Source organism: Rhinoraja longicauda, chromosome 5, assembly GCF_053455715.1.
Source record: "Rhinoraja longicauda isolate Sanriku21f chromosome 5, sRhiLon1.1, whole genome shotgun sequence".
Lineage (NCBI taxonomy): Eukaryota > Metazoa > Chordata > Chondrichthyes > Rajiformes > Arhynchobatidae > Rhinoraja > Rhinoraja longicauda.
The window spans coordinates 71,043,436-71,069,346 of record NC_135957.1 but is presented as its reverse complement, the minus strand read 5'-3'; the positions used below and the strand labels follow the sequence as shown (position 1 = coordinate 71,069,346).

Genomic DNA, 25,911 nt, shown 5'->3' with positions numbered 1-25,911 from the left:
GAACGGGGTACTGATGGAGAGTGATCAGCCATGATCGCATTGAATGGCAGTGCTGGCTCGAAGGGCTGAATGGCCTACTCCTGCACCTATTGTCTATTGTCTATTGTCTATTGTCTATTATTTAAAATGGACAAGCGAGAGAATTAGACCGGGTATTTGTGACAACAGCTCAAAATTCACTGGCTGGTGGGGAATTAATTTATTTGGCAAAGTTTTGCTTGTGGACCTAGAAAGCCATGTTCATCAGATAAGATATATAGGATGAGTGTAGATGTGTATAAAGTCGGCATTACGTGGTGGGCCAAAGGGGCCGATTCCTGTGAGCGCAAGCCTAGGATTCTATTGGTTTGGGATGTCAGAGAAAAATAATACTACCTGTTGGATTCATTTCTCCACAAATAAAACATTTCCATAAACCCCTCTTCCCTCCACAAACTTCTTAAAATACCTTGCCGAAAGAACTGTGGACTGCTAAGTGCAAAATTGGAGTGGTCTTGCGTGCACATCCACGATTCCTGCAGGATTATTCAAAAAGCCAACAAGGATTTTATCTCTAGGATGGAGACCTTCTCTGATCTCACTCCCTCCATGAGCTATCTGCTCATCCCTTTAACTCACTAAACCGCCAGCCAACTAATTGCTCTTTGTGGGTCCCATGCCAACTGTCGATGTACAAGCTGCCTCTCCTCAAATAGCACCCCTTCAAAACCATTATCACCACTTCAACTCAAGCAACTCAACCTACCTCTACATCCTTGCAAACTGCTACCAAACATCCCACCTCTGTCATTGAACATGTTGGTGCCTGTAGGTTTCACCCCTACCCTGGCACCCCATACTTCAGTGGTTCTCCCTCCAAGCAGCTTTACATCTTTCATATGGAAGTAAATGAAACAGGTTTGCATCCCTGTTTTTGACTCCCTTTCTATCTCTAATACCCTGCCTGCAATAATCCCTGGAAACCCACAAATTTCCTCAATTAACATTGAGAAAAACTCATCATCCCCCACAGCATTCATTTTCATCAGACCCATACATGTGTAGGAAGGAATTGCAGACGATGGTTTACACCGAAGATAGACACAAAATTCTGGAATAACTCAACAGGTCAGGTAGCATATATTCAGACCTTCTTCAGAGCTGAGAGTCCAAAGAAGGGTTCTGGCCCGAAACATCACCTATTTCTTTTCTCCACAGATGCTGCCTGCCCTGAAGACTCCCCCCCTCCCCCCCCCCCCCCCCCCCATCCCCAGGCGACCATGTATTGTCTGTTACAACAAATGATGTGAGGAGAACCATGCTGAGGGTGAACCCACACAAAGCTGGCGGCCCAGATAACATCCCCAAACGCGTGCTCAAAGAGTGTGCCCACCAGCTGACAGACGTGCTAACGGACATCTTCAACATCTCCCTGACCCAAGCTGTTGTTCCCTCATGCTTCAAATCTGCTACCATCATCCCAGTACCCAAGAAATCCCCAGTAACATGTCTCAATGACTACTGCCCTGTGGCACTGATTTCAGTCGTTATGAAGGTATCACAAAAAGCTGGAGTAACTCAGCAGGTCAGGCAGCTTCTCAGGAGAGAAGGAATGGGTGATGTTTCGGGTCGAGACCCTCCTTAGTGTTTCGAGCGGCTGGTCAAGGCACACATTAACGCCTCCATCCCATACACACTGGACCCCCACCAATATGCATACAGGCAGAACCGCTCCACTGAGGGTGCAATCACTTCTGCCACCCATCTAGTCCTGTCTCACCTAGAGAATAAAAACACCTATGCACGTCTGCTGTTCATCGACTTTAGCTCAGTGTTTAACACTATCATCCCCCAGACCCTGATAAGTAAGCTGAGCTCTCTTGGTCTGAGCACCTCAATGTGCAATTGTAGAGTAGTGCGTTCGGCAGAACGCACCATGGGAACTACACTCGTCCCCCTGCAGGACCTATACATCAGGAGGTGCAGATCCAGAGCAAGCAAGATCATGAGGGACCCCTGCCACCCCAGTAACGGACTGTTCCAGATGCTACGGTCAGGCAAACGCCTCCGCTGTCACGCTGTGAAAACGGAGAGGATGAGACGGAGCTTCTTCCCACAGGCCATCAGGACTGTCAACTTTGATAACCCCAGAGACTAAATTTTTGTCGACACTTTTTGTGCTATGTTTAGTAACTTATTAACTTTATTTATATGCTGTAACTGTAATTCTTTTTGTGCACAACCCGCAGGCATTGCCACTTTCATTTCACGGCACATCGAGTATGTGTATGTGACAAATAAATTTGACTTGACTTGACTTGACTATTTTGGACTTTCTAAGTTACAGGACACAGATGGTCGGCGTCCACACTCGGTCATCTCTCAGCGCCACTGTGAACGCCCGAGCCCCCCAGGGCTGTGTGCTGAGCCCACTTCTGTTTACACTGCCGACCCACGACTGTGCCGCCATACACCAGGCCAACCACATCATCAAACACGCGGATGACACCACAGCCGTGGGGCTCATCACCAACGGCGATGAATCCGCCTACAGGGACGAGATGAGGCAGCTTGAGCTCCGGTGCAGAGACAACAACCTCTCTCTGAATGTCGACAAGACGAAGGAGATAATTGTCGACTTCAGAAGGGCTGGAGCAACTCACTCCCCCCTGCAGGTCGACGGCTGGACTGTGGAGACAGTGCACAGTTTCATGTTCCTGGAAGTGCACATCACAGACTATCTCTCCTGGAGTCAGAACACCTCCTCCTTAGTGAAGAAGGCTCAACAACACCTGTACTACCTAAGGAGGCTAAAGAGAGTTGGTCGGGGCACATCCATTCTCTCCAGGTTCTACAGATGTACCATCGAGTCCATTCTGACCTGCTGCATCACTGTCTGGCATGGGACCTGTTCAGCTGCAGACAGGAAGGCCCTGCAGCTTGTTGTGAAGACAGCTCAGCACATCACTGGGACCAGACTCCCTGCCATCAGTGACATTTACAGAGGAAGGTGCAAAAGTAAAGCCTGCAGCATCATGAGGGACTCCTCTCACCTCTTCCAAGGTCGATTTGACCCGCTGCCTTCCGGAAGAACGCTGAGAGCATTAGCTGCAGAACCAACAGGTTCAGGAACAGCTTTTTCCCTCAGGCTGTTCGTCTACTGAACTGCCCTACCTGACTCATGGTGGGGGGGGGGGGGGGGGGGGGGGGGGATAGCACCTCATCTAGCTCTCTGCACTTTATAATCTCATTTAATGTGCAATCAATAATTTACCTGCTCTCATTGATGGTTTTAAATTCACTGTTTACATGCTTTAAACTCTAGGTTAAATGCTCTACCTTTTACCGTTTACATGCTTTAATCCCCTGTCTATATGTATTGTATTGTATTGCAGTATCTAATTGTATTGTACTGTCTCATATTGTACTGCACTGTCATCCCCTGTCTATATGTATTGTATTTGTATTGCACTATGGCCCCCGGAGTCACTGTTTCGTCGCATTCGTTGCATGATCTGTAAGGAGTGGAATGACAAATAAACATTTCATTTCTTTTTTTTTTCATGAAATTAGTTTATCTTGCCATCATTTTTGGCACAAACATTATGGGCCAAAGAGCCTGTTCTATGAAGCTTCCTCCATGTAACCCAAGTAATTTAGTGTCATCGATAACTTAGAAATATACCCCTGTTCCCTAATAATCACTGGGAAGGTGACATTTACTGCCCATCCCTAATAGAGCTGACTGGATAGACTTTATTTCTGAAGGATATTAATTAACGGTAGCGCAGCGGTAGAGTTGCTGCCTTACAGCGAATGCAGCGCCGGAGACTCAGGTTCGATCCTGACTACGGGCGCCGTCTGTACGGAGTTTGTACGTTCTCCCCGTGACCTGCGTGGGTTTTCTCCGAGATCTTCGGTTTCCTCCCATACTTCAAAGACGTACAGGTATGTAGGTTAATTGACTGAGTAAATGTAAAAATTGTCCCTAGTGTGTGTAGGATAGTGTTAATGTGCGGGGATCGCTGGGCGGCGCGGACCCGGTTTCTACGTTGTATCTCTAAATCTAAACCTGATGATATTTTACAGTAATCTGGCTACCACTATTAATATCGGCTTTTAGTTCCAAATTTGTAAGTTTCCTACGTTTTTTCCCCCATACATTAAAGGAAAGAGTAAAAGAAAAGGTGGGTCCTATTTGAGATCAGAAATTGAATATTGTGCAGACAGAGTGAAATGCAGCTCGATTACAGTAGACAGATCTGGCCACCACACAACTGGATTTACTTTCCAAGACGTAGTTCTGATCATCCCAAAGACTTTCCTCCATCTCCAATGCACAGTCCAGAAGTGTGCTGGACATTCTCCACTTGCCTGGATGCAGATAGATACAGAGATTCAGCGCGGAAACAGGCCCTTCGGCCCTTCGGGTCCACACCGACCAGCAAACCTCGCACATTAACACTATCCTAAACTACAATTGTTTTCATTTATACCAAGCCAATTAACCTACAAACCTGTACGTCTTTGGATTGCGGGAGGAAACCAAAGATCTCGGGGGAAACCCATGTTGTTAAGGGGGGGGACGTACAGACTCCGTACAGACAAGCACCCGTAGTCGGGTTCGAACCAGAGTCTCTGGTGCTGTAAGCGCTGTCAGGCAGCAACTCTGCCACTGTGCCACCACCACCGTGCATGAGTGCCGCTCCAGCAATACTCACTGAGTTTGATGCCAGTCAAGATGAAGCAGCCGTTACAATGGCAACTGCTTCACGACCTTAACCATTCACTGCCTCCATTATCGACACCTTGGCTGTGGTGTGAAACATCTGCAAGGTCAATAGACAATAGACAATAGACAATAGGTGCAGGAGTAGGCCATTCAGCCCTTCGAGCCAGCACCGCCATTCAATGCGATCATGGCTGATCACTATCAATCAGTACCCCGTTCCTGCCTTCTCCCCATACCCCCTCACTCCGCTATCCTTAAGAGCTCTATCCAGCTCTCTCTTGAAAGCATCCAACGAACTGGCCTCCACTGCCTTCTGAGGCAGAGAATTCCACACCTTCACCACCCTCTGACTGAAAAAGTTCTTCCTCATCTCCGTTCTAAATGGCCTACCCCTTATTCTCAAACTGTGGCCCCTTGTTCTGGACTCCCCCAACATTGGGAACATGTTATCTGCCTCTAATGTGTCCAATCCCCTAATTATCTTATATGTTTCAATAAGATCCCCCCTCATCCTAAATTCCAGTGTATACAAGCCCAATCGCTCCAGCCTTTCAACATACGACAGTCCCGCCATTCCGGGAATTAATCTAGTGAACCTACGCTGCACGCCCTCCATAGCAAGAATATCCTTCCTCAAATTTGGAGACCAAAACTGCACACAGTACTCCAGGTGCGGTCTCACCAGGGCCCGGTACAACTGTAGAAGGACCTCTTTGCTCCTATACTCAACTCCTCTTGTTACGAAGGCCAACATTCCATTGGCTTTCTTCACTGCCTGCTGAACCTGCATGCTTCCTTTCATTGACTGATGCACTAGGACACCCAGATCTCGTTGAACTCCCCCTCCTCCTAACTTGACACCATTCAGATAATAATCTGCCTTTCTATTCTTACTTCCAAAGTGAATAACCTCACACTTATCTACATTAAACTGCATCTGCCATGTATCCGCCCACTCACACAACCCGTCCAGGTCACCCTGCAGCCTTATTGCATCTTCCTCACAATTCACACTACCCCCCAACTTAGTATCATCTGCAAATTTGCTAATGGTACTTTTAATCCCTTCGTCTAAGTCATTAATGTATATCGTAAATAGCTGGGGTCCCAGCACCGAACCTTGCGGTACCCCACTGGTCACTGCCTGCCATTCCGAAAGGGACCCATTTATCCCCACTCTTTGCTTTCTGTCTGTTAACCAATTTTCTATCCATGTCAGTACCCTACCCCCAATACCATGTGCCCTAATTTTGCCCACTAATCTCCTATGTGGGACCTTGTCGAAGGCTTTCTGAAAGTCGAGGTACACCACATCCACTGACTCTCCCTTGTCAATTTTCCTAGTTACATCCTCAAAAAATTCCAGTAGATTTGTCAAGCATGATTTCCCCTTCGTAAATCCATGCTGACTCGGAACGATCCCGTTACTGCTATCCAAATGCTCAGCAATTTCGTCTTTTATAATTGACTCCAGCATTTTCCCCACCACTGATGTCAGACTAACTGGTCTATAATTACCCGTTTTCTCTCTCCCTCCTTTCTTAAAAAGTGGGATAACATTTGCTATTCTCCAATCCACAGGAACTGATCCTGAATCTATAGAACATTGAAAAATGATCTCCAATGCTTCCACTATTTCTAGAGCCACCTCCTTAAGTACTCTGGGATGCAGACCATCAGGCCCTGGGGATTTATCAGCCTTCAGTCCCATCAGTCTACCCAAAACCATTTCCTGCCTAATGTGGATTTCCTTCAGTTCCTCCATCACCCTAGGTTCTCCAGCCCCTAGAACATTTGGGAGATTGTGTGTATCTTCCTCAGTGAAGACAGATCCAAAGTAACGGTTTAACTCGTCTGCCATTTCTTTGTTCCCCATAATAAATTCCCCTGCTTCTGTCTTCAAGGGACCCACATTTGCCTTGACTATTTTTTTCCTCTTCACGTACCTAAAAAAACTTTTGCTATCCTCCTTTATATTATTGGCTAGTTTACCCTCGTACCTCATCTTTTCTCCTCGTATTGCCTTTTTAGTTAACTTTTGTTGCTCTTTAAAAGAGTCCCAATCCTCTGTCTTCCCACTCTTCTTTGCTATGTTATACTTCCTCTCCTTAATTTTTATGCTGTCCCTGACTTCCCTTGTCAGCCACAGGTGTCTCTTACTCCCCTTAGAGTCTTTCCACCTCTTTGGAATAAATTGATCCTGCAACCTCTGCATTATTCCCAGGAATACCTGCCATTGCTGTTCTACCGTCTTCCCTGCTAGGGCCTCCTTCCAATCAATTTTGGCCAGCTCCCGCCTCATGCCTCTGTAATCCCCTTTGCTATACTGTAATACCGACACTTCCGATTTTCCCTTCTGCCTTTCCATTTGCAGAGTAAAACTTATCATGTTGTGATCACTGCCTCCTAATGGCTCTTTTACCTCTAGTCCCCTTAATTCACCAACCCGGGTCTGTGGAGCCTCCAACCCACAAACGTTACCTCCAATAAGAACAAAAGGCAGAAATATACGTGAAGTCAACCTCAAAGTCAAATACCATCTTAGGTTGGAAAGACATTCTTTTTGCTGGATCAAAATTCTGGAATTCCCCAGAGTGAACAGTGTGGTGATCATAAGGAACAGGGATAGAATTAGGCCATTCAGCCCATCAAGTCTACTCCCCATTCAATCATGGCTGATCTATCTCTCCCTCCTAATCCCATTCTCCTGCCCTCTGCCCATAACTAACACCTGTACTAATCAAGAATCTATCTATCTCTGCCTTAACAATATCCACTGATCCACAGTACCTGCACCAAAGGTCAGTGAGACTACTCACCAGCACGTCGCTAATTAGGAATGAGTAGTACATCAAAGCCTTGCTACTGACTCCCAGAGTTGGGGAATCGAGGACCAGAGGACATAGGTTCAAGGTGAAGGGGAAAAGATTTAATAGGAATCCGAGGGGCAACTTTTTCACACAAAGGGTGGTGGATGTACGGAACAAGCTGCCAGAGGAGGTAGTTGAGGCTGGGACTGTCCCATCGTTTGAGAAACAGTTAGACAGGTACATGGATAGGACAGGTTTGGAGGGATATGGACCAAGCGCAGGCAAGTGGGACTAGTGTAGTTGGGACATTGTTGGCCGGTATGGGCAAGTTGGGTATCAATGACTCTATGACTCGACATCCTGTAAATAAATTGGATGAAAAGTACCCAGCAATATCCTCTGATCCAAACAACCTTTACTTCTCGAATAATATTCTTTACCCGACCAAGGTGTTCTCACTATAATCTTCACAGAGTCTGGAAGAGGGTAGCTGCATTTGGTAACATTTTCCTGGACCATCCTCACAATCTTTACGATGTCTTTATGGACAAATTCTCTTAAATTTGTTCTGTCAATAATATGCAAAATCTGCAATAAGTACATGGACTCATTGTGATTGCAATCTGACATTAAAATATCATTTCATTTTTTTCATAATTAATATCATCGTCATAAATGCTGCTTATATTTCAGTCTTTTGTCTACACTAATTTATGTATCATACTTCAATCATTTATTATAATAGAATCATTCAGCATGAAATATGCATCTTCATGCTTGAAACGAAGGCCGCTGCACTCCATTACTTCTTAAACAACTTGCATTTATTTTGCAAGCCTAACATTTTAAAAAAACCATTCTGAAGCACCTCACAAGAGCAGGACCAAAGGAAATTTCACACTAAGGCATATCAGGAGTTATTATAGCAGATAAATAAAAACCTTTGTCAAAGGGGTAAATTTTAGTGCCTAAGAAAGAATGATATATGAGCAGGGAGGTTCAGGGAGAATATTTCAGAGGTTAAAGCCTTAAAGCCTAAAAACATGATTGGCAATGGTGAACTGATTTAAAATGGAAATGAACAGGGTGGCACAGCAGTGGAGTTGCTGTCGTACAGCGCCAGGGTCCCGGGTTCGATTCTGACTATGGGTGTTGTCTTTACAGAGTTTGTACGTTCTCCCCGGGACCTGCGTGGGGTTTCTCTGGGATCCTCCTACACTTCAGAGATGCACAGGCCTGTAGGTTAATTGGCTTGGTATAAATGTAAAAATTGTCCCTAGTGTGTAGGATAGTGTTAATGTGCGGGGATCGCTGGTTGGCGTGGGCTCGGTGGGCCGAAGGGCCTGTTTTCACACTGTATCGCTAAACTAAATTATATTGGCCAATTGGATGAGTAGGGATGAACTGCAGATGCTGGTTTACACCAAAGATAGACTCAAAATGCTGGAGAAACTCAGCGGGTCAGGCAGCATCTCTGGAGGAAGGGAGTAGGTTATGTTTTGGGTCGAGGCCCTTCTATAAACCATTCTGAGATGCTGCCTGACCTACTGAGTTACTCCAACATTCTGTGCTTCTTCCCATTTGGATGAGAGCAGCTCAGGGGATTGTCAGGATGGAGAAGGTTGCACAGACAGGGAGGGTTAACATCACGGGGAGATTCAAAACTGCGAGTGAGAATTTTTAAAAACAAGGCATTGCTTAACCAATCAGCAGAATTGAGATACTGGCATGATGGGACTGGACACAAGTTAGGACACAGAAAGCAGAATTATGGAAAACCTAAATTTTAAGGGAAATCAGTAAAAGAAAGGCCAGCCAAAAATATTAGAATAGTAAAGTCCAAACCATTTCCATACGCCCAAAATGCTGGAGTAACTCAGCGGGGCAGGCAGCAACAGACAGGCAGGATAGAGATGCTGCCTGTCCCGCTGAGTTGCTCCAGCATTTTGTGTCTATCTTCGATTTAAACCAGCATCTGCAATTCTTTCCTACTCATTTTCATACACATTTTAAGGCCATCATTCAGGTGGCCAAAATAACGTGATACAGCTTTAACCTATCTAAAACACCCACCTTTATGTAAGGTATAAAAACTACACACAATTTTTATTTGGCAGGTGATGATGACCCATGACTTTCAGTGTGTCTGTGTGAACTTTTATCATGGACTTCCTGCTATGATTTACATGTCAATGCAAAACATAGTTTCAATTGCGACCATTTCAGGATGGATTATTTCTCAAATCGATGTCTCTCTATGACAATGATCCTTTGAAAGCATGATCCAGCCCAAAATAGAAGCCTGTGGATTTAATTCAGTCCGTGCTAAATCAGGGAAAGGCTGAGATCATTTGATATGGCAAAGGCTGTAGGGACAGACAACACTCCAGTGGCCAGAACCAGAAGCCATAGCCTCAAAATAAAAGGACGTACCTTCAGAAAGGAGATGAGAAGTTTCTTTAGTCAGAGGGCGGAGAATCTGTGGAATTCATTGCCACAGACGGCTGTGGAAGCCAAGTCAATGGATATATTTTAAGGCGGAGATTGACAGATTCTTGATGTGCAAGGGTGTCAAGGGTTATGGGGAGAAGGCAGGAGATTGGGGCTGAGAGGGAAAGATAGATCAGCCATAATTGAATGGCGGAGTAGACTTGATGGGCCAAATGGCCTAATTCTGCTCCGAGAACTTATGAACCTATGAACACACCAGCAGTAGTGCTGAAGGTTTTCACTCCAGAACCAGCTGCCAAATAAGTGATCTGTTCCAGTGTAGTTACATCTAAAACGTCAATGTGGAAAATTGCTCAAGTATTTCCTGTTAACAAAAAAGCAGAACAAATCCAATCTGGGTAAATTACCATACACAATCGGAGTGTGAAGAACCATCCCCACCCAAAATCTTGCGTATCGGTTTGAAGAAGGGTCCAGACTCGAAACATCGCCCATCCATGTCTTCCAGAGATGTTGCCTGACCTGTTAAGTTACTCCAGCACTTAGTGGTTTGCACAAGATTCCAGCACCTGCAGTTCCTTGTTTCTACTAATGACTGTCAAGAGTCAATTCTCAATCATCAGCAAAATGATTTTTTTTAAAGTGTAGTTAACAGTGTTATAGACTAGAGGGACACTTACTCAGCAGTAATCTGAGATATTAACCAGACCACTGCTCCAGAAATCATCACAGCCTTGGCCCAAGTATGGAGCTGAATTCCAGAGGTGCAGTGAGGTCAGAGTGGCAATCAAACAGCATTTGACTAAGGGTGTATGACTAAGGGAGGAGCTGTGGTACAACCAGAATCAGGGGAGATTGGGATTATGGCTCATACAGACGGATCTGGATGTTGGAGATCAAACATCTCAGTGCCAGGATGTCAATGCAAGAGTTCTACAGAGCAGCATCCTAGGCTCCGGTACAGTCATCACTGTCTTTCCTCTCATTGCAAGACAGAGTGAAGGTATCTACAGGCAGCAAGGCCTGGACAAGTTCAGCCATGAGCAGATAAGAGCACATACACAGCTACTTGCCAGGCACCCCCCCCCCCCCCCCCCCCCCAATTGTCAAGAGATTCGAACCACCTAACCTTGACATTCAATGATATTACCATCTCTGAGACCCCACATTGACATTCTAAGGGTCATCGGTGTCCCAAAGCTCATCTGGACCAGCCACATATATAGTAGTTATAGATACCACAGCAGCTCAGAGACCGGGAATCCTATGTTGAGCGACTCACCTCCTGACACCCCAAAGCCTTGTGTATAGGAAGGAATTGCAGATGCTGGTTTACACCGAAGATGCTTGGGCAGCTTACAACCCAGCGGTATGGATATTGATTTCTCTATCTTCAAGTAATCCTTGCTTTCCCTCCCTCTCCATCCCTCCCCCCAACCTAGTTCTCCGGCTAGTTTCACTGTCCTCCTGATTAACTTTACTATTTGTATGCCTCGTTGTCACCTTCCCCTCAGCCATTAATGAACCATTCTACATTTCCTTCATCAACATCTGCTTCGATCAATCCTTTTCACATCCTGCATTCACTTTGCACCCTTCCATGTCTCCAGTTTCCCTCTCCCCCGACTCAGCCTGAAGAAGAGTCTCGACCCAAAACGTCACCCATTCCTTCTCTCCAGAGATGCTGCCTGTCCCACTGAGTTACTCCAGCATTTTGTGTCTGTCCCCAAAGCCTTTCCTCCATCTACCGGGCACCTTTCAGAAGTGTGTTGGAATACTTTCCAACCTGGATCAAAGCAGCACTGAGAATACTGAGAATTCATCCAGAGAGTTGTGAATCTTTGGAATTCTCTGCCGCAGAAGGCAGTGGAGACCGATTCACTGCATGTTTAAGAGAGAGTTAGATTTAACTCTTAGGGCTAATGGAATTAAGGGATAAGGGGAGTCAGCAGGAAAAGGGTCCTGATTTTGGATGATCAGCCATGATCATATTGAATGTCGGTACTGGCTTGAAGGGCCAAATGGCCTACTCCTGTACCTATTTTCTATGTTTAATACTCAATTTGATCTATAGACAATAGACAATAGGTGCAGGAGGAGGCTATTCGGCCCTTCGAGCCAGCACCGCCATTCAATGTGATCATGGCTGATCATTCTCAATCAGTACCCCGTTCCTGCCTTCTCCCCATACCCCCTGACTCCGCTATCCTTAAGAGCTCTATCTAGCTCTCTCTTGAATGCATTCAGAGAATTTGCCTCCATTGCCTTCTGAGGTAGAGAATTCCACAGATTCACAACTCTGACTGAAAAGGTTTTTCCTCATCTCAGTTCTAAATGGCCTACCCCTTATTCTTAAACTGTGGCCTCTTGTTCTGGACTCCCCCAACATTGGGAACATGTTTCCTGCCTCTAACGTGTCCAACCCCTTAATAATCTTATACGTTTCAATAAGATCTCCTCTCATCCTTCTGCATTTATCCAGGATAAAGCATGATTGGTGTCCCATCTACCATTCTGAACATCCATTCGGTACACCGGTGTTGGCTATGGCTGTACCACCAACAAAACCCACTTGTTACTCAACTAGGCTCCTCTGTCCGCATCTCCCCCCAAAAAAATCTGTTCAGGTGCAGTTCTTTCCCTGTTCCAGGGCAATCAGTCACTCTTTTACCCCCCCCCCCCCCCCCCCCCCATCACTAACATCAGTGCGATTTTTGCTTTATTCTGAACTAGGGTGCAAGAGACTTTTATTTTCTCACTTCACAACACAACCACCACTCTGATTGAGAAATGCAGAAATGCCCAAAGCTGAGATTCAGATTTATGTCTCTGTATTACGAAGACCGTCTATTGGCTCCGTCTGCGTTCACCCTGGTCACAGAGTATCTGGGTATCTGGCAGGTAGTGGGGCAACCATCTTCGCTACCATTTCTTGGCAATGTCCCAGAAAGCAGGTGTGCATGCTGAATGAAGGGAGCACCTCCGCCGATGTCTAGTTTTTCTTTCTCCCCCCTCTCTCTCTCTCCCTCTGATGTTGCCACTGAAATCGACTAGCCAGTAAAAACGACAGCAGGCAAGGGACAAAATCACAGACTGCATCCTCCACTCAAGAATCACGCTGGTAACACAAAACGAACAGCAAGCTTGCAATTATTTTGACAATCATCCTCCCCAAACGATAACAGCTTTTAGACGCTCTGCAAAACTTTACTATAAGCCTGACCGTCCACGAGTCAGTGTTTGCACATAGTAAAAGGCACCATTAAATGGGAAAAAACGAGTTCAATGTTTGAAACGAAAGCTGCATTATCCACGCTTTAGGCCACGAATGCAATAAATACCACCGTGGTTAAGTTTGTATTCAATGTACATTGATAGGAAAGTAAATACATGGCATCGTAAGAGATTGGACGCCTCCTGGGAATAAACAGCAATTGCAACAGCAACATTATTTTTAAAATAATAATAATAATCAGCTAAATCTGGAGCTGCATCAACCTCTCCCTCAGGTCGTGTGAGAGATTTTAGTCACCCATTTCAGCCGGTTATTTTGATCCCGATTTAAATTAAATGATATTCGATGGAGCTGCCATAGATGTTGTGCCAATCTGTGGTCTCACTCACCTCCTGCTTCCCACTGTCTGGTACTCTGCAGTACACATCCCCGGACGAAGGGTCATAGGAATCAATGTGCCTGGAGCACGGCACAAATTTGCCTCCGATGTAATTCTCCAGCACTAAATGTGTCCTCTGGTGAGCCATCTTGGGCATGATTCCTTCTTGCTGCTGCTGCTGCTGATGATGATGATGATGATTCTGCTGCTTCCCACCGACCGGGCGACACAATGCAACCCCAACATTGACAAGCACAGCGACCGCCTCCTTTCAAAACGCTCGGCTCCTGCAAAGCCACTGACTGACGCCCGCCGCCGCCAATCGCCACCCTCAGACGCCCACTAACTAGCTCAGGCGAGAGGCTGAGGTTTCTCACAAGAGTCTTGGAGAACCTCCAAGGCAGCATCAGCCGGCAGGCACTCACTAATGCACCTTGTGTATAATGCCATGTGTATAATGCACCTTCTGCACTAATGCACCTTGTGTATAATGCCATGTGTATAATGCACCTTCTGCACTAATGCACCTTGTGTATAATGCCATGTGTATAATGCACCTTCTGCACTAATGCACCTTGTATATAAGACCATGAGAGGAATAGATCGGGTAGAGAATAGATCTGGGACAGAGTCTCTTGCCCAGAGTGTAAGAAAATAACTGCAGATGCTGGCGCAAATCGAAGGTATTTATTTCACAAAATGCTGGAATAACAGAGCAGGTCGGGCAGCATCTCAGGAGAGAAGGAATGGGTGACGTTTCGGGTCGAGACCCTTCTTCAGACTGAAGTCTCGACCCGAATGAGTCACCCATTCCTTCTCTCCTGAGATGCTGCCTGACCTGCTGAGTTACTCCAGCATTTTGTGAATAAATACCTTCTTGCCCAGAGTAGGTCAGTCGAGGACCAGGACATAGGTTCAAGGTGAAGGGGGATCTGAGACAAGAGACAATAGGTGCAGGAGTAGGCCATTTGGCCCTTAGAGCCAGCACCGCCATTCAATGTGATCATGGCTGATCATCCACAATCAGAAAACCCATTCCTGCCCTCTCCCCATACCCCCTGACTCCGCTATCATTAAGAGCTCTATCTAACTCTCTCTTGAAGGCATCTAGGGAATCTGCCTCCACTGCCTTCTGAGGCAGAGAATTCCACAGATTTATAACTCTCCGAGTGAAAAAGTTTTTCCTTATCTCCGTTCTAAATGGCCTACACCTTATTCTTAAACTGCAGCCCCTGGTTCTGAGGGGTAATGTTTTCACACAAAGGGTGGTGGATGTATGGAAAAAGCTGCCAGAGGAGGTAGTTGAGGCTGGGACTATCTCAACATTAAAAGAAACAGTTAGACAGGTACATGGATAGGGCAGGTTTGGACGGATATGGATCGAACGCAGGCAGGTGGGGCTAATGTAACTGGGACATGTTGGCCGGTGTGGGCAAGTTGGGTCGAAGGGCCTGTTTCCACACTGTATCACTCTATGACTCTAATCTTATCCTTTAGGGGTGAGGTGTTAGGTACCTTTAGAAAGGACATGAGGAGGAATTTCTTTAGTCAGAAGGTGGTGAATATGTGGAATTCATTGCCACAGACGGCTGTGGAGGGCAAGTCAACGGATATTTTTAAGGCAGAGATTGACAGATTCTTGTTGAGTAGATCAGGGGTTATGGGGCGAAGACAGGAGACTGCGGTTGAGAGGGAATGATGGATCAGCCATGATTGAATGAGACATAGAAAATAGGTGCAGGAGGAGGCTATTTGGCCATTCGAGCCAGCACCGTCATTCATTGTGATCATGGTTGATCATCTACAAGCAGTAACCTGTGCCTGCCTTCTCCCCATATCCCTTGATTCCACTAGTCCCTAGAGCTCTATCTATCTCTCTTTTAAATTCACCCAGTGAATTGGCTTCCACTGCCTTCTGTGGCAAAGAATTCCACAAATTCACAACTCTCTGGGTGAAAAAGTTTCTTCTCACCTCAGTTTTAAATGGCCTCCCCTTTAATCTTAGACTGTGGCCCCTAGTTCTGGACTCTCCCAACATTGGGAACAATTTTCCTGCATTTAACTTGTCTAGTCCTTTTATAATTTTATACATCTCTATAAGATCCCCTCTCATCCTTCTAAACTCCAGTGAATACAAGCCTCGTCTTTCCAATCTTTCCTCATATGACAGTTCCTCCATCTCAGGGATTAACCTTGTGAATCTACGCTGCACTGCCTCAATAGCAAGGACGTCCTTCCTCAAATTAGGAGACCGAAACTGCACACAATACTCCAGATGTGGTCTCACCAGGGCCCTATACAACTGCAGAAGGACTTCTTTGCTCCTGTACTCAAATCCTCTCCTTATGAAGGCCAACATGCCATTCGCTTTCTTCACTGCCTGCTGTACCTGCATGTTTACTTTCAGTGACTGGTGTACAAGGACACCAAGGTCTCGTTGCACTTCCCCTTTACCTAATCTGACACCATTGAGATAATAATTTGCCTCCTTATTTTTGCTGCCAAAGTGGATAACCTCACATTATACATTATACTGCATCTGCCACGCATCTGCCCACTCACTCAACCTGTCCAAGTCACCCTGCAACCTCCTAACATCTTCTTCGCAGTTCACACTGCCACCCAGGTTTGTGTTATCTGCAAACTTGCTAGTGTTACTTCTAATTCCATCATCCACATTATTAATATATATCGTAAATAGCTGTGGCCCCCCAGCACTGAGCCTTGCACCACTCCACTCTCCACTGCTTGCCATTCTGAAAAGGACCCATTTATTCCTACTCTTTGCTTCCTGTCTGCCAACCAATTCTCTATCCATGTCACTACCCTACCCCCAATACCATATGCTCCAATTTTGTTCACCAATCCTGTGTGATACCTTATCAAAGGCTTTCTGAAAGTCTAGATACACTGCATCCACTGGCTCTCCTTCATCCATTTTATATGTCACATCCTCAAAAAATTCCAGAAGATTAGTCAACCAAGATTTCCCCTTCATAAATCCATGCTGACTTGGACCAATCCTGTTACCACTATCCAAATGCGCCGTTATTACCTCTTTAATAATTGACTCCAGCATCTTCCCCACCACCGATGTCGGGCTAACTGGTCTATAATTCCTCGTTTTCTCTCTCGCTCCTTTCTTGAAAAGTGGAATAACATTAGCTACCCTCCAATCCACAGGAACTGATCCTGAATCTATTGAACATTGGAAAATGATCACCAATGCATCCACGATTTCTTGAGCCATCTCCTTGAATACCCTGGGATGCAGACCATCAGGCTCTGGGGATTTATCAGCCATCAGTCTCATCAGTCTACCCAATACTATTTCTCGCCTAATGCAAATTTCTTTCAGTTCCTATTGTCTATTGATCCTCTGTCCACTAGTACATCTGGGAGATTGTTTGTATCTTCCTTAGTGAAGACAGATCCGAAGTACCTGTTCAACTCTTTTGTCATTTACATGTTACCCATAATAATTTCACCTGTTTCTGCCTTCAAGGGACACACATTTGTCTTTACTAATCTTAGTAGAAGCTATGAACCTATGAACATGTACCACTCACGCTACACTCTAGGGGCAATTTACAGCAGTCTACAAACTCACACACTGAGAGAGTTAAGAAGAAAAGTATATTAAGGAGGTAACTGGACCACCCCAGGGGAAACCATTAATTCACGGGGAGAATTTGCAAACTCTACACAGGGAATTCATGCAAACTTCACACATGGATGCTGTCAAATGGAATCCAATAAGATGTGATAAAATAAAGTATTAACTCTTTAGTTAAGAGTTAATAAAGTATTCACTCTTTAAAATATGGGCAGCATATCATAGCTGATAGAGCTGCTGCTTCACAGCACTAGAGACCCTGGTTCGATCCTGGCCTGTATGGAGTTTGTACGTTCTCCCTGTAATCTCATGGGTTTCCTCAAGGGTGCTCCGGTTTCCTCCCACATCCCAAAGACATGGGATGGGATGAGAATGATCAGCCATGATCACATTGAATGGCGGTGCTGGCTCTAAGGGCCGAATGGCCTACTCCTGCACCTATTGTCTATTGTCTATTGACATGCGGGTTTGTAGGTTATTTAGCCGCTATAAATTGGGACTAGATGCGAAAGTGGGAAAACAAAACTAGTGTGAACTAATGATCTATGGTCAAGTCAAGTCAATTTTATTTGTATAGCACATTTAAAAACAACCCACGTTGACCAAAGTGCTGTACATCTGATTAGGTTCCAATGGGAAAAAAAAAAATGTCCATGGTCGACATGGACTTGATGGGCCGAAGGGCCTGCTTCCATGCTGTATCTTTCAATCAATCAATTTCAGACAGCACCGGAGGAGAGGATTTAACCTGTGTTTCTGCAGCCATAAATCAGCTCCTCTACCATTTCCATTGATTCTTGCATGGGATAAGTACTGGGCCAGGTCAGTGGAAGAATCTGTATCCCAACAATGCTTATTGTACGACCCTATTTAAGGAAAAAATGCAGTTTTAACAGAGACTTTCAATGGTTCAATGGTCCAATGATTTCTTTATCAAGGTACAGTGAAATACTTTTACCAAAGTACAGTGAAATACTTTTTTTGCATACAGATCTGCAAGATTATCACCATACAGGGAGTTAGTCTGTCGGCACAGTGGCGCAGCAGTAGAGTTGCTGCCTTACAGTCCCAGAGACCCGGGTTTGATCCCGACTACGGGTGCTGTCTGTATGGAATTTGTACGTTCTGCCTGTGACCGCGTGGGTTTTCTCCGGGTGCTCCGGTTTCCTCCCACACTCCAAAGACATACAGGTTTTGTAGGTTAATTGGCTTTGGTAAAGATTGTAAATTGTCCCTAGTGTGTAGGATAGTGCTGTTGTAGGGGGAGATCGTTGGTCAGCACAGACTTGATGGGCTGAAGGGCCTGTTTCCACGCTGTATCTCTAAAGTAAACCTTCAAGAAATTCAGGATGAAAAGAGCAATTCTTTCGCTTGCTTGGGAACTCGAGGTAGCATAGCCTAAATTTTGGCTTTTCAGTGATAAAGTCAGCTTGACATAGAAATTACTGGGAAGTTAACATGTTAATTTTACAACTGAAATTGATAGGTTTTGTTAGCCTAAAATAATCAGAGTTAGATAACAGATCCGTCAAAATCTCTCTAAATGGCAAAACAGGTTCAAGAGGGCAACGACCTGTTCTTGCTGTAATAAACCTTTATTCCCATCTGTAAATCATAAATCACAACAAATCAGAATGTTCTGCAATGATTAACAGAATATTTTTATCTCCAAAAACTCACAGAAAATAAATGTCCTCCGATCACAGTTAGTTACAAATACTTTAGGAGGTCGTCCATTGTATCACTCATAATGAGTCAGATGATGCAGCAAACATCCCGGTTTACTGGTTTTGTTGGAGGAGTTTACAGAGCAAGTGACCAAGATGTTGCCAGGAAATAGTGACCTGATTTCCAGGAAGACATTTAGCACTCTCATGCAATGCAGAGGGATTCACCAGGTACATGCCCAGGAGATTTGTGGCAAAACATTAGCTTGCACCGAGTCATTATAGAAACACAGATAACAAGGGATGCTGGGTAGGGAGACACAATGGAAACTAATTATTCATAATGGTCCAGGTGGGTTGATGGTGGGGGCCGGTATGTTTTTAGACAATAGGCATTAGACAATAGGTGCAGGAGTAGGCCATTTGGCCCTTCGAGCCAGCACCACCATTCAATGTGATCATGGCTGATCATTCTCAATCAGTACCCCGTTCCTGCCTTCTCCCCATACCCTCTGACTCCGCTATCCTTAAGAGTTCTATCTAGCTCTCTCTTGAATGCATTCAGAGAATTGGACTCCACTGCCTTCTGAGGCAGAGAATTCCACAGATTTACAACTCACTGACTGAAAACGTTTTTCCTCATCTCCGTTCGAAATGGTCTACCCCTTATTCTTAAACTGTGGCCCTGGTTCTGGACTCCCCCAACATTGGGAACATGTTTCCTGCCTCTAACGTGTCCAACCTCTTAATAATCTTATGTTTCGATAAGATCCCCTCTCATACTTCTAAATTCCAGTGTATGCAAGCCTAGTCGCTCCAGTCTTTCAACATACGACAGTTATTATGGATGACTTGCAGGATCTAACATGGGCAAAAGTTAAACTGGGTATGCATGATAATGATGCTATCCAGTATGTAATATCACCATTCTCTAGCTCATTGGCAGGACACTACAAGAATGAAAATAAACTTATACTAGCTGAAGAGGTAAGAATGTGGAATAAAAATTGGGTATGTGCCCAAGGTACTCAGGCAGGAAGGGGAACTAGGATTCAAAGTCTGTGCAGACAAAAAAAAAAGATGAAGTTAACACAAAGTGTGTGAGAAAAACAGAGCAAAATTAATTTTTCAGTCCTGGCCTCACGTCGAAACTGGATGAAATTAGGGAAGTGTCCGGAAAAGGAAATACAAAGGCTGGAAAAGTGGAGCAGGTGGAGAGGGAAGGTGAATGGTAAGGTGAAAGACGGGAGTGGACAAATGGGCAAAATGGACAAACAGAAAAGCCGATGCGCCCGTGAAGCTGCTACAAGCAAGATCCTAATGAATTATAATGAATGATCTCTTGCTATTCACTTTGCTGCTGCAACACTGTAAATTTCCCCAGTGTGGGGCGAATAAAGGAATATATTATTCTCATTGCATCTCACTGTACAATAAACTCGACCTGACTTGAGATGAAGCACAGCCAATGCTGGATGGGAAGGGGAGTTAGTAATAAAACAAAAAGTGAGGAGATGTGAATGGAGATAACTGCATTATTATTGGCTACAAAAATGGGGGGGTGGGATGGGGGGAGTATAATTACTATAAGACCTATGATTATAGCTGGCTAATTTTGAGTGCAACATGGTTAGTCAAAAGATAGCCTTTTTGAAGTTTGATCATATGGAGCAACATTTCTGTGAGCCAATCGGTGGTGTTTCATCACAAAACCTGTTGGGGTTCATCCAGATGTTCTGTGCTTATGCAACAGAAAACATAGAAGAGTACAGCACAGGAACATTGTGGGCCCTTCAACCCACAATGTTTATGCTGAACATGATGCCTAGTTAAAGTGATCTCATCTGCCTGTACATGATCTGCACAGGCAAGTTTACAGGTTAACTGACTTCTGTAAATTGCCCGTAGTATGTAGGATGTGAAAGAAGGATAACATAGAATTAGTGTACAGGTGATCGATGGATGGTGTGGAAGGGCCTATTTCTACCCTGTATCTCTAAAACTAACCTCTAAAAACACAGCGCAGAATATAATGTTACAGCATTATAGCATTACATGTACAGAGAAAACTGCAAATAAAATAAAAGTGCAAGGGCTGTAATGAGGTAGGTTGGAAAATTGAGACTACACTTTAGTGAATGACTGTTCAGCAATCTGATAACTATAAGGAAAAAACTGCTCCTGAATTTGGTGGTATGTGTTTTCAAGCGTGTTTTGTATCTGCATTGTAGATGCAGGGAACCGTCATTTCTTTGTTCTCCACCATCCACATGTACACTCTAACAATATCTCATCGGCCATGACCATGAGTGCAAAGGAGCTTTTGTCAACTTGTTACTGCAATGCTGACAAATATTCCATTTACTTATCAGTAATCCAAGGTCACTTTGCATTCAAACTTTCCGCTGCTATATGCTCAGCGTGAAGTTTCACCAAAAAGCTTTTCTCTCGAAGCAGTAGGTATTGACCCCTGACCCTTCCTGATTTGTCCCTGCCCACATGACAGCCTATTGTAAATACAGCTCCATTTAACATATTTCTTTCAATGAGTGATAGAACGCTGTAAGTACCAGTGCAAGTTTGGAAAGCAATCACGGGGTCATATTGCACCATTTTGAGGGCCCTTATCACTACAGAAATGTTTACATTCATCGGCACTTTTGCAAGCACCTTTTACTGGTGTAGGTGCTTTAACATCAACCCTTACCGTCAGCCTTTCGTCTAAGGTTCACTATTTCTCATGGAAAGAAAATGCTTCAACTTTACCTTGTGTTCATCTGATCCCCTGAATACTTCCTCTGAAGTTAGAGGGTTCTCTATTTCTGCACTCAAACCAATTGACAGATCACTTTGGTTATGGAAGCAGTGGTTTATTGCTCGAGCAGGTAGACACACTTCAAATGAGACCATTTGATCACTGCACCATCTGCAATACACTTGTTCCAGAAAAGATGAATAAGCGGCAATAAGAACCAATTTGTACCGGTACTTCGTCTGTCACATCCACAAGGTGGCCCAAAGTATCCCAGAACCTAAGAATTATCTTTGAGGTGTAGTCACTCTGTTCCTGGCAAATGTGAGGATCAGTTTGGTTCAATGATTCAATAGTACTTTATGGCCATGTGTACACTGCAGAGTGAAATTCCCTTTGCATCGGTCACACGTGCACGAGTCACTGTGACCATTCACGAGTCATCATATTTTGGCGCCATTTACAAAAGAGTGAGGTCCACTGACAGCAATGAGATCATCTCGTTTTCAAGCTGTAGGCTAAGATGTATCCAGTTTCCTTCCACATTCGAAAGATCTGTGGGTTGGTAGGTTAATTGGCCTCTCTAAATGATTGCCCCAAGAGTAGACACAAAAATCTGGAGTAACTCAGCGGCAGCATCTCTGGAGAGAAGGAATGGGTGAAGTTTCGGGTCAAGACCCTTCTTCAGGTCTCGATCCGAAAAGTCACCCATTCCTTCACTCCAGAGATGATGCCTGGCCCGCAGAGTTATTCCAGCTTTTTGTGTCTATCTTCAGTTTAAACCAGCATCTGCAGTTCCTTCTTACATATTGCCCCTAGAGTGAATATGAGTAATAGAATCTGAGGGAAGTTGATGGGAATGTGGAAGAATTAAATGGGATTAGTGTAGGATTAATGTAAATGGGTGGTTGATTATCAGCATGAATTCGCTGGGCTGAAGGGCTTGTTTCTGTGCAATATCTCTCTGACTTCATGACTCTCATATAATATCAGATCTGCTCCACGCATTCAATTCGATTAAATTACATGGGACTGAAAGTGTAATGATCAGTGCCACAGTGGGCCACGCTCACACTGTGTTTGGTGTCAGATGTTAAAAAAATAACTTCCCCCATTGTGATTATCAGAAATTGGTAGAGCCATATAGCATTGAAACAGGCCCTTTGGCCCAACTTGTCTATAACGACAGAGGTGCCTTTCTACGCTAATCCCATTTTACCGCATTTAACACATATCCCTCTATTCTTTATTTATCCATATACTTATCCAAAAGCTCTTTAAACACTGCTGTTGTACCACCTGGTGAGACCACACCTGGAGTGTTGTGTGCAGTTTTGGTCTCCCAATTTGAGGAAGGACATTCTTGCTATTGAGGGAGTGCAGCGTAGGTTCACGAGGTTAATTCCCGGGATGGTGGGCCTGTCATATGATGAAAGAATGGAGCGACTGGGCTTGTATTCACTGGAATTTAGAAGGATGCGAGGGGATCTTATAGAAACATATAAAATTATTAAGGGATTGGACACGTTAGATGCAGGAAACATGTTCCCGATGTTCGGGGAGTCCCGAACCAGGGGCCGCTGTTTAAGAATAAGGAGTAGGTCATTTAGAACTGAGACGAGGAAAAACTTTTTCACACAGAGTTGTGAATTTGTGGAATTCTCTGCCTCAGAAGGCAGTGGAGGCCATTTCTCTGGATGCATTCAAAAGAGAGTTAGATAGAGCTCTTAGGGCTAGCGGAATCAAGGGGTATGGGGAGAAGGCAGGAATGGGGTACTGATTGTGGATGATCAGCCATGATCACATTGAATGGTGGTGCTGGCTCGAAGGGCCGAATGGCCTACTGCACCTATTGTCTATATATTTATGTATCTACCTTTATCACCTCCTCCACAATCCTCTGTATGAACATGTTGGCCATCAGATCTCCTTTAAATCTTTCCTGATACTAGGGTAGTGATTGTGGATGATCAGCCATGAGCACATTTAACCTGTTTTCTAGTTTTAGAGTCCCTTCCCCTTGGAAAAACACTGGCTACCACTTCTGCCCATTCCATCATAATTTTATACAGTTACCCCTCAGACCTCTGCGCTCCTGTAAGTATTAACCAGTTCAGTTCATTTATTGTCACATGTACCGTGGTACAGTGAAAAGGTTTTTGGTGCGTGCTAACCAGTCAGCAGAAAGACAATGCATGCTTACCATCAATCCATTTACAGTGTATAGATACATGTTAAGGGAATAACGTTTAGTGCAAGGTAAAGCCAGCAAAGTCCAATCAAGGATAGTCCGAGGGACATCAGAGGTAGATAGTCCACATCTTGGCAAATCTCTTCTGCACTCATTTTTGCTCTACACACATCCTTTCTAAAATGTGCTCACCGGAACTGCAGCAAGTGTGTCCTAACCAATGGTTCAATGGTGCTCTATTTATCACAGTGACATTATTCTCTGCATACTTACACGTGCAGGCACCATCATGTTTTGGCACCAATTCCAAAGTCCAAAGTCCGGTCCGTCCGTGCAATCGGTTTACTGGAGCAGTTCCCAACCCTGGTAAGCCCCCGGCTCCTGCAGGGCCTTCCTCTGTCACCTTCGACCAGATCGTCCCGTGAACCAACGTCCCTCTCCTCACCCACCCAATGTCTTGTACAGCTGCAACCTGATGCTCCAACTCCTATGCTCAATGCCCTTGTCTATGAAGGTATGAATGCTGAATGCCTTCTTCACCACTCGATCCACCTGTGACACTATTTTCAGAGCTTTGAACTTGCACTCCAAGGTCCCTCAGTGTATTAATGCATCTAATCCCTACGATTTACTATATATATATATATATATATATATGTATACGATTACCCAGAGAGTTGTGAATCCATGGAATTCTCTGCCAACGAAGGCAGTAGAGGCCAATTCACTGGATGTTTTCAAGAGAGAATTAGATTTAGCTCTTAGGGCTAACGGAATCAAGGGATATGGGGAGAAAGCAGGAAAGGTGGTTCTGATTTTGGATGATCAGCCATGATCAGCTGACTTGAAGGGCCGCATGGCCTACTCCTGCACCTATTTTCTATGTTTCTATGTTATGTCCAACCAGTATTCTCTGCTGGTTAAGGAGATTGTGACTGCTGAGAAAAACTAAATCCTTGACATAATCAGCCTGGGGCTTAACCTCACCTGTGCATTGATTGAACAGGCAGAGAATTGCTAAACACAATGTGATCTCTGTTCTCATGTTACAATATAATCAATAAAAGTAAGCAATAAAAATACTGTATCCATTCCAAGCTACGTACAAATCTTTGCCTTTTGAAGGTTTTATCTACAAAGTCTAAAAAAATAAAGGATTTTGTGTGTTATGGCATTGATTGGTGGTTAGTCACCTGCTTGATATTTGGTCAATATAACACCTGCACCACCCATCATTCATCGTGCACTTCATTGCAAAGTTTAGTAACTTTATTATCGTCATTAAAACAAAGCAAGTGTCTCACGAAAACATTTGGGATACAAGCAGGTGTTCCTTTTATCTCCAAAGTCTGGGGCACGACGACTCAATACCTTTTCTAGATCCTGATTACAACCAGCACTCCAACGGCAACCCCAGTCATTCCCTCTTCTGCTCCTCCTGTTGGGCAGAAGATATTGTGCCGAACTGTGTGCAGTTTTGGTCTCCAAATTTGAGGAAGGATATTCTTGCTATTGAGGGCGTGCAGCGTAGGTTTACTAGGTTAATTCCCGGAATGGCGGGACTGTCGTATGTTGAAAGACTGGAGCGACTAGGCTTGTATACACTGGAATTTAGAAGGATGAGAGGGGATCTTGTCGAAACATATAAGATTATTAAGGGGTTGGACACGTTAGAGGCAGGAAACATGTTCCCAATGTTGGGGGAGTCCAGAACCAGGGGCCACAGTTTAAGAATAAGGGGTAGGCCATTTAGAACAGAGAGGAGGAAAAACTTTTTCAGTCAGAGAGTTGTAAATCTGTGGAATTCTCTGCCTCAGAAGACAGTGGAGGCCGATTCTCTGAATCCATTCAAGAGAGAGCTAGATAGAGCTCTTAAGGGTAGCGGAGTCAGGGGGTATGGGGAGAAGGCAGGAACGGAGTACTGACTGAGAATGATCAGCCATGATCACATTGAATGGTGGTGCTGGCTCGAAGGGCTGAATGGCCTCCTCCTGCACCTACTGTCTATTGTCTATTGTCTATATTAAAGCTTGAAAACACGTACCACCAGATTCAAGAACAACTTCTTGGCCGCTGTTTTCAGACACAGGGGCAGCACG

General features: G+C 44.6%; 1 protein-coding gene across 1 annotated transcript in view; it reads right to left on the bottom strand.

Annotated features, from left to right (window-relative positions):
- The window catches only part of aldh8a1 (aldehyde dehydrogenase 8 family, member A1), a 40,868-nt gene extending 26,980 nt beyond the window's left edge, over positions 1–13,888 (bottom strand). Inside the window, exon 1 of the mRNA XM_078399753.1 lies at positions 13,597–13,888. Coding sequence (XP_078255879.1) covers positions 13,597–13,743 — 147 coding nt within the window. The 5' untranslated portion in view covers positions 13,744–13,888. The remainder of the gene's footprint in view (positions 1–13,596) is intronic.
- Between the last annotated feature and the right edge of the window lie 12,023 nt (positions 13,889–25,911).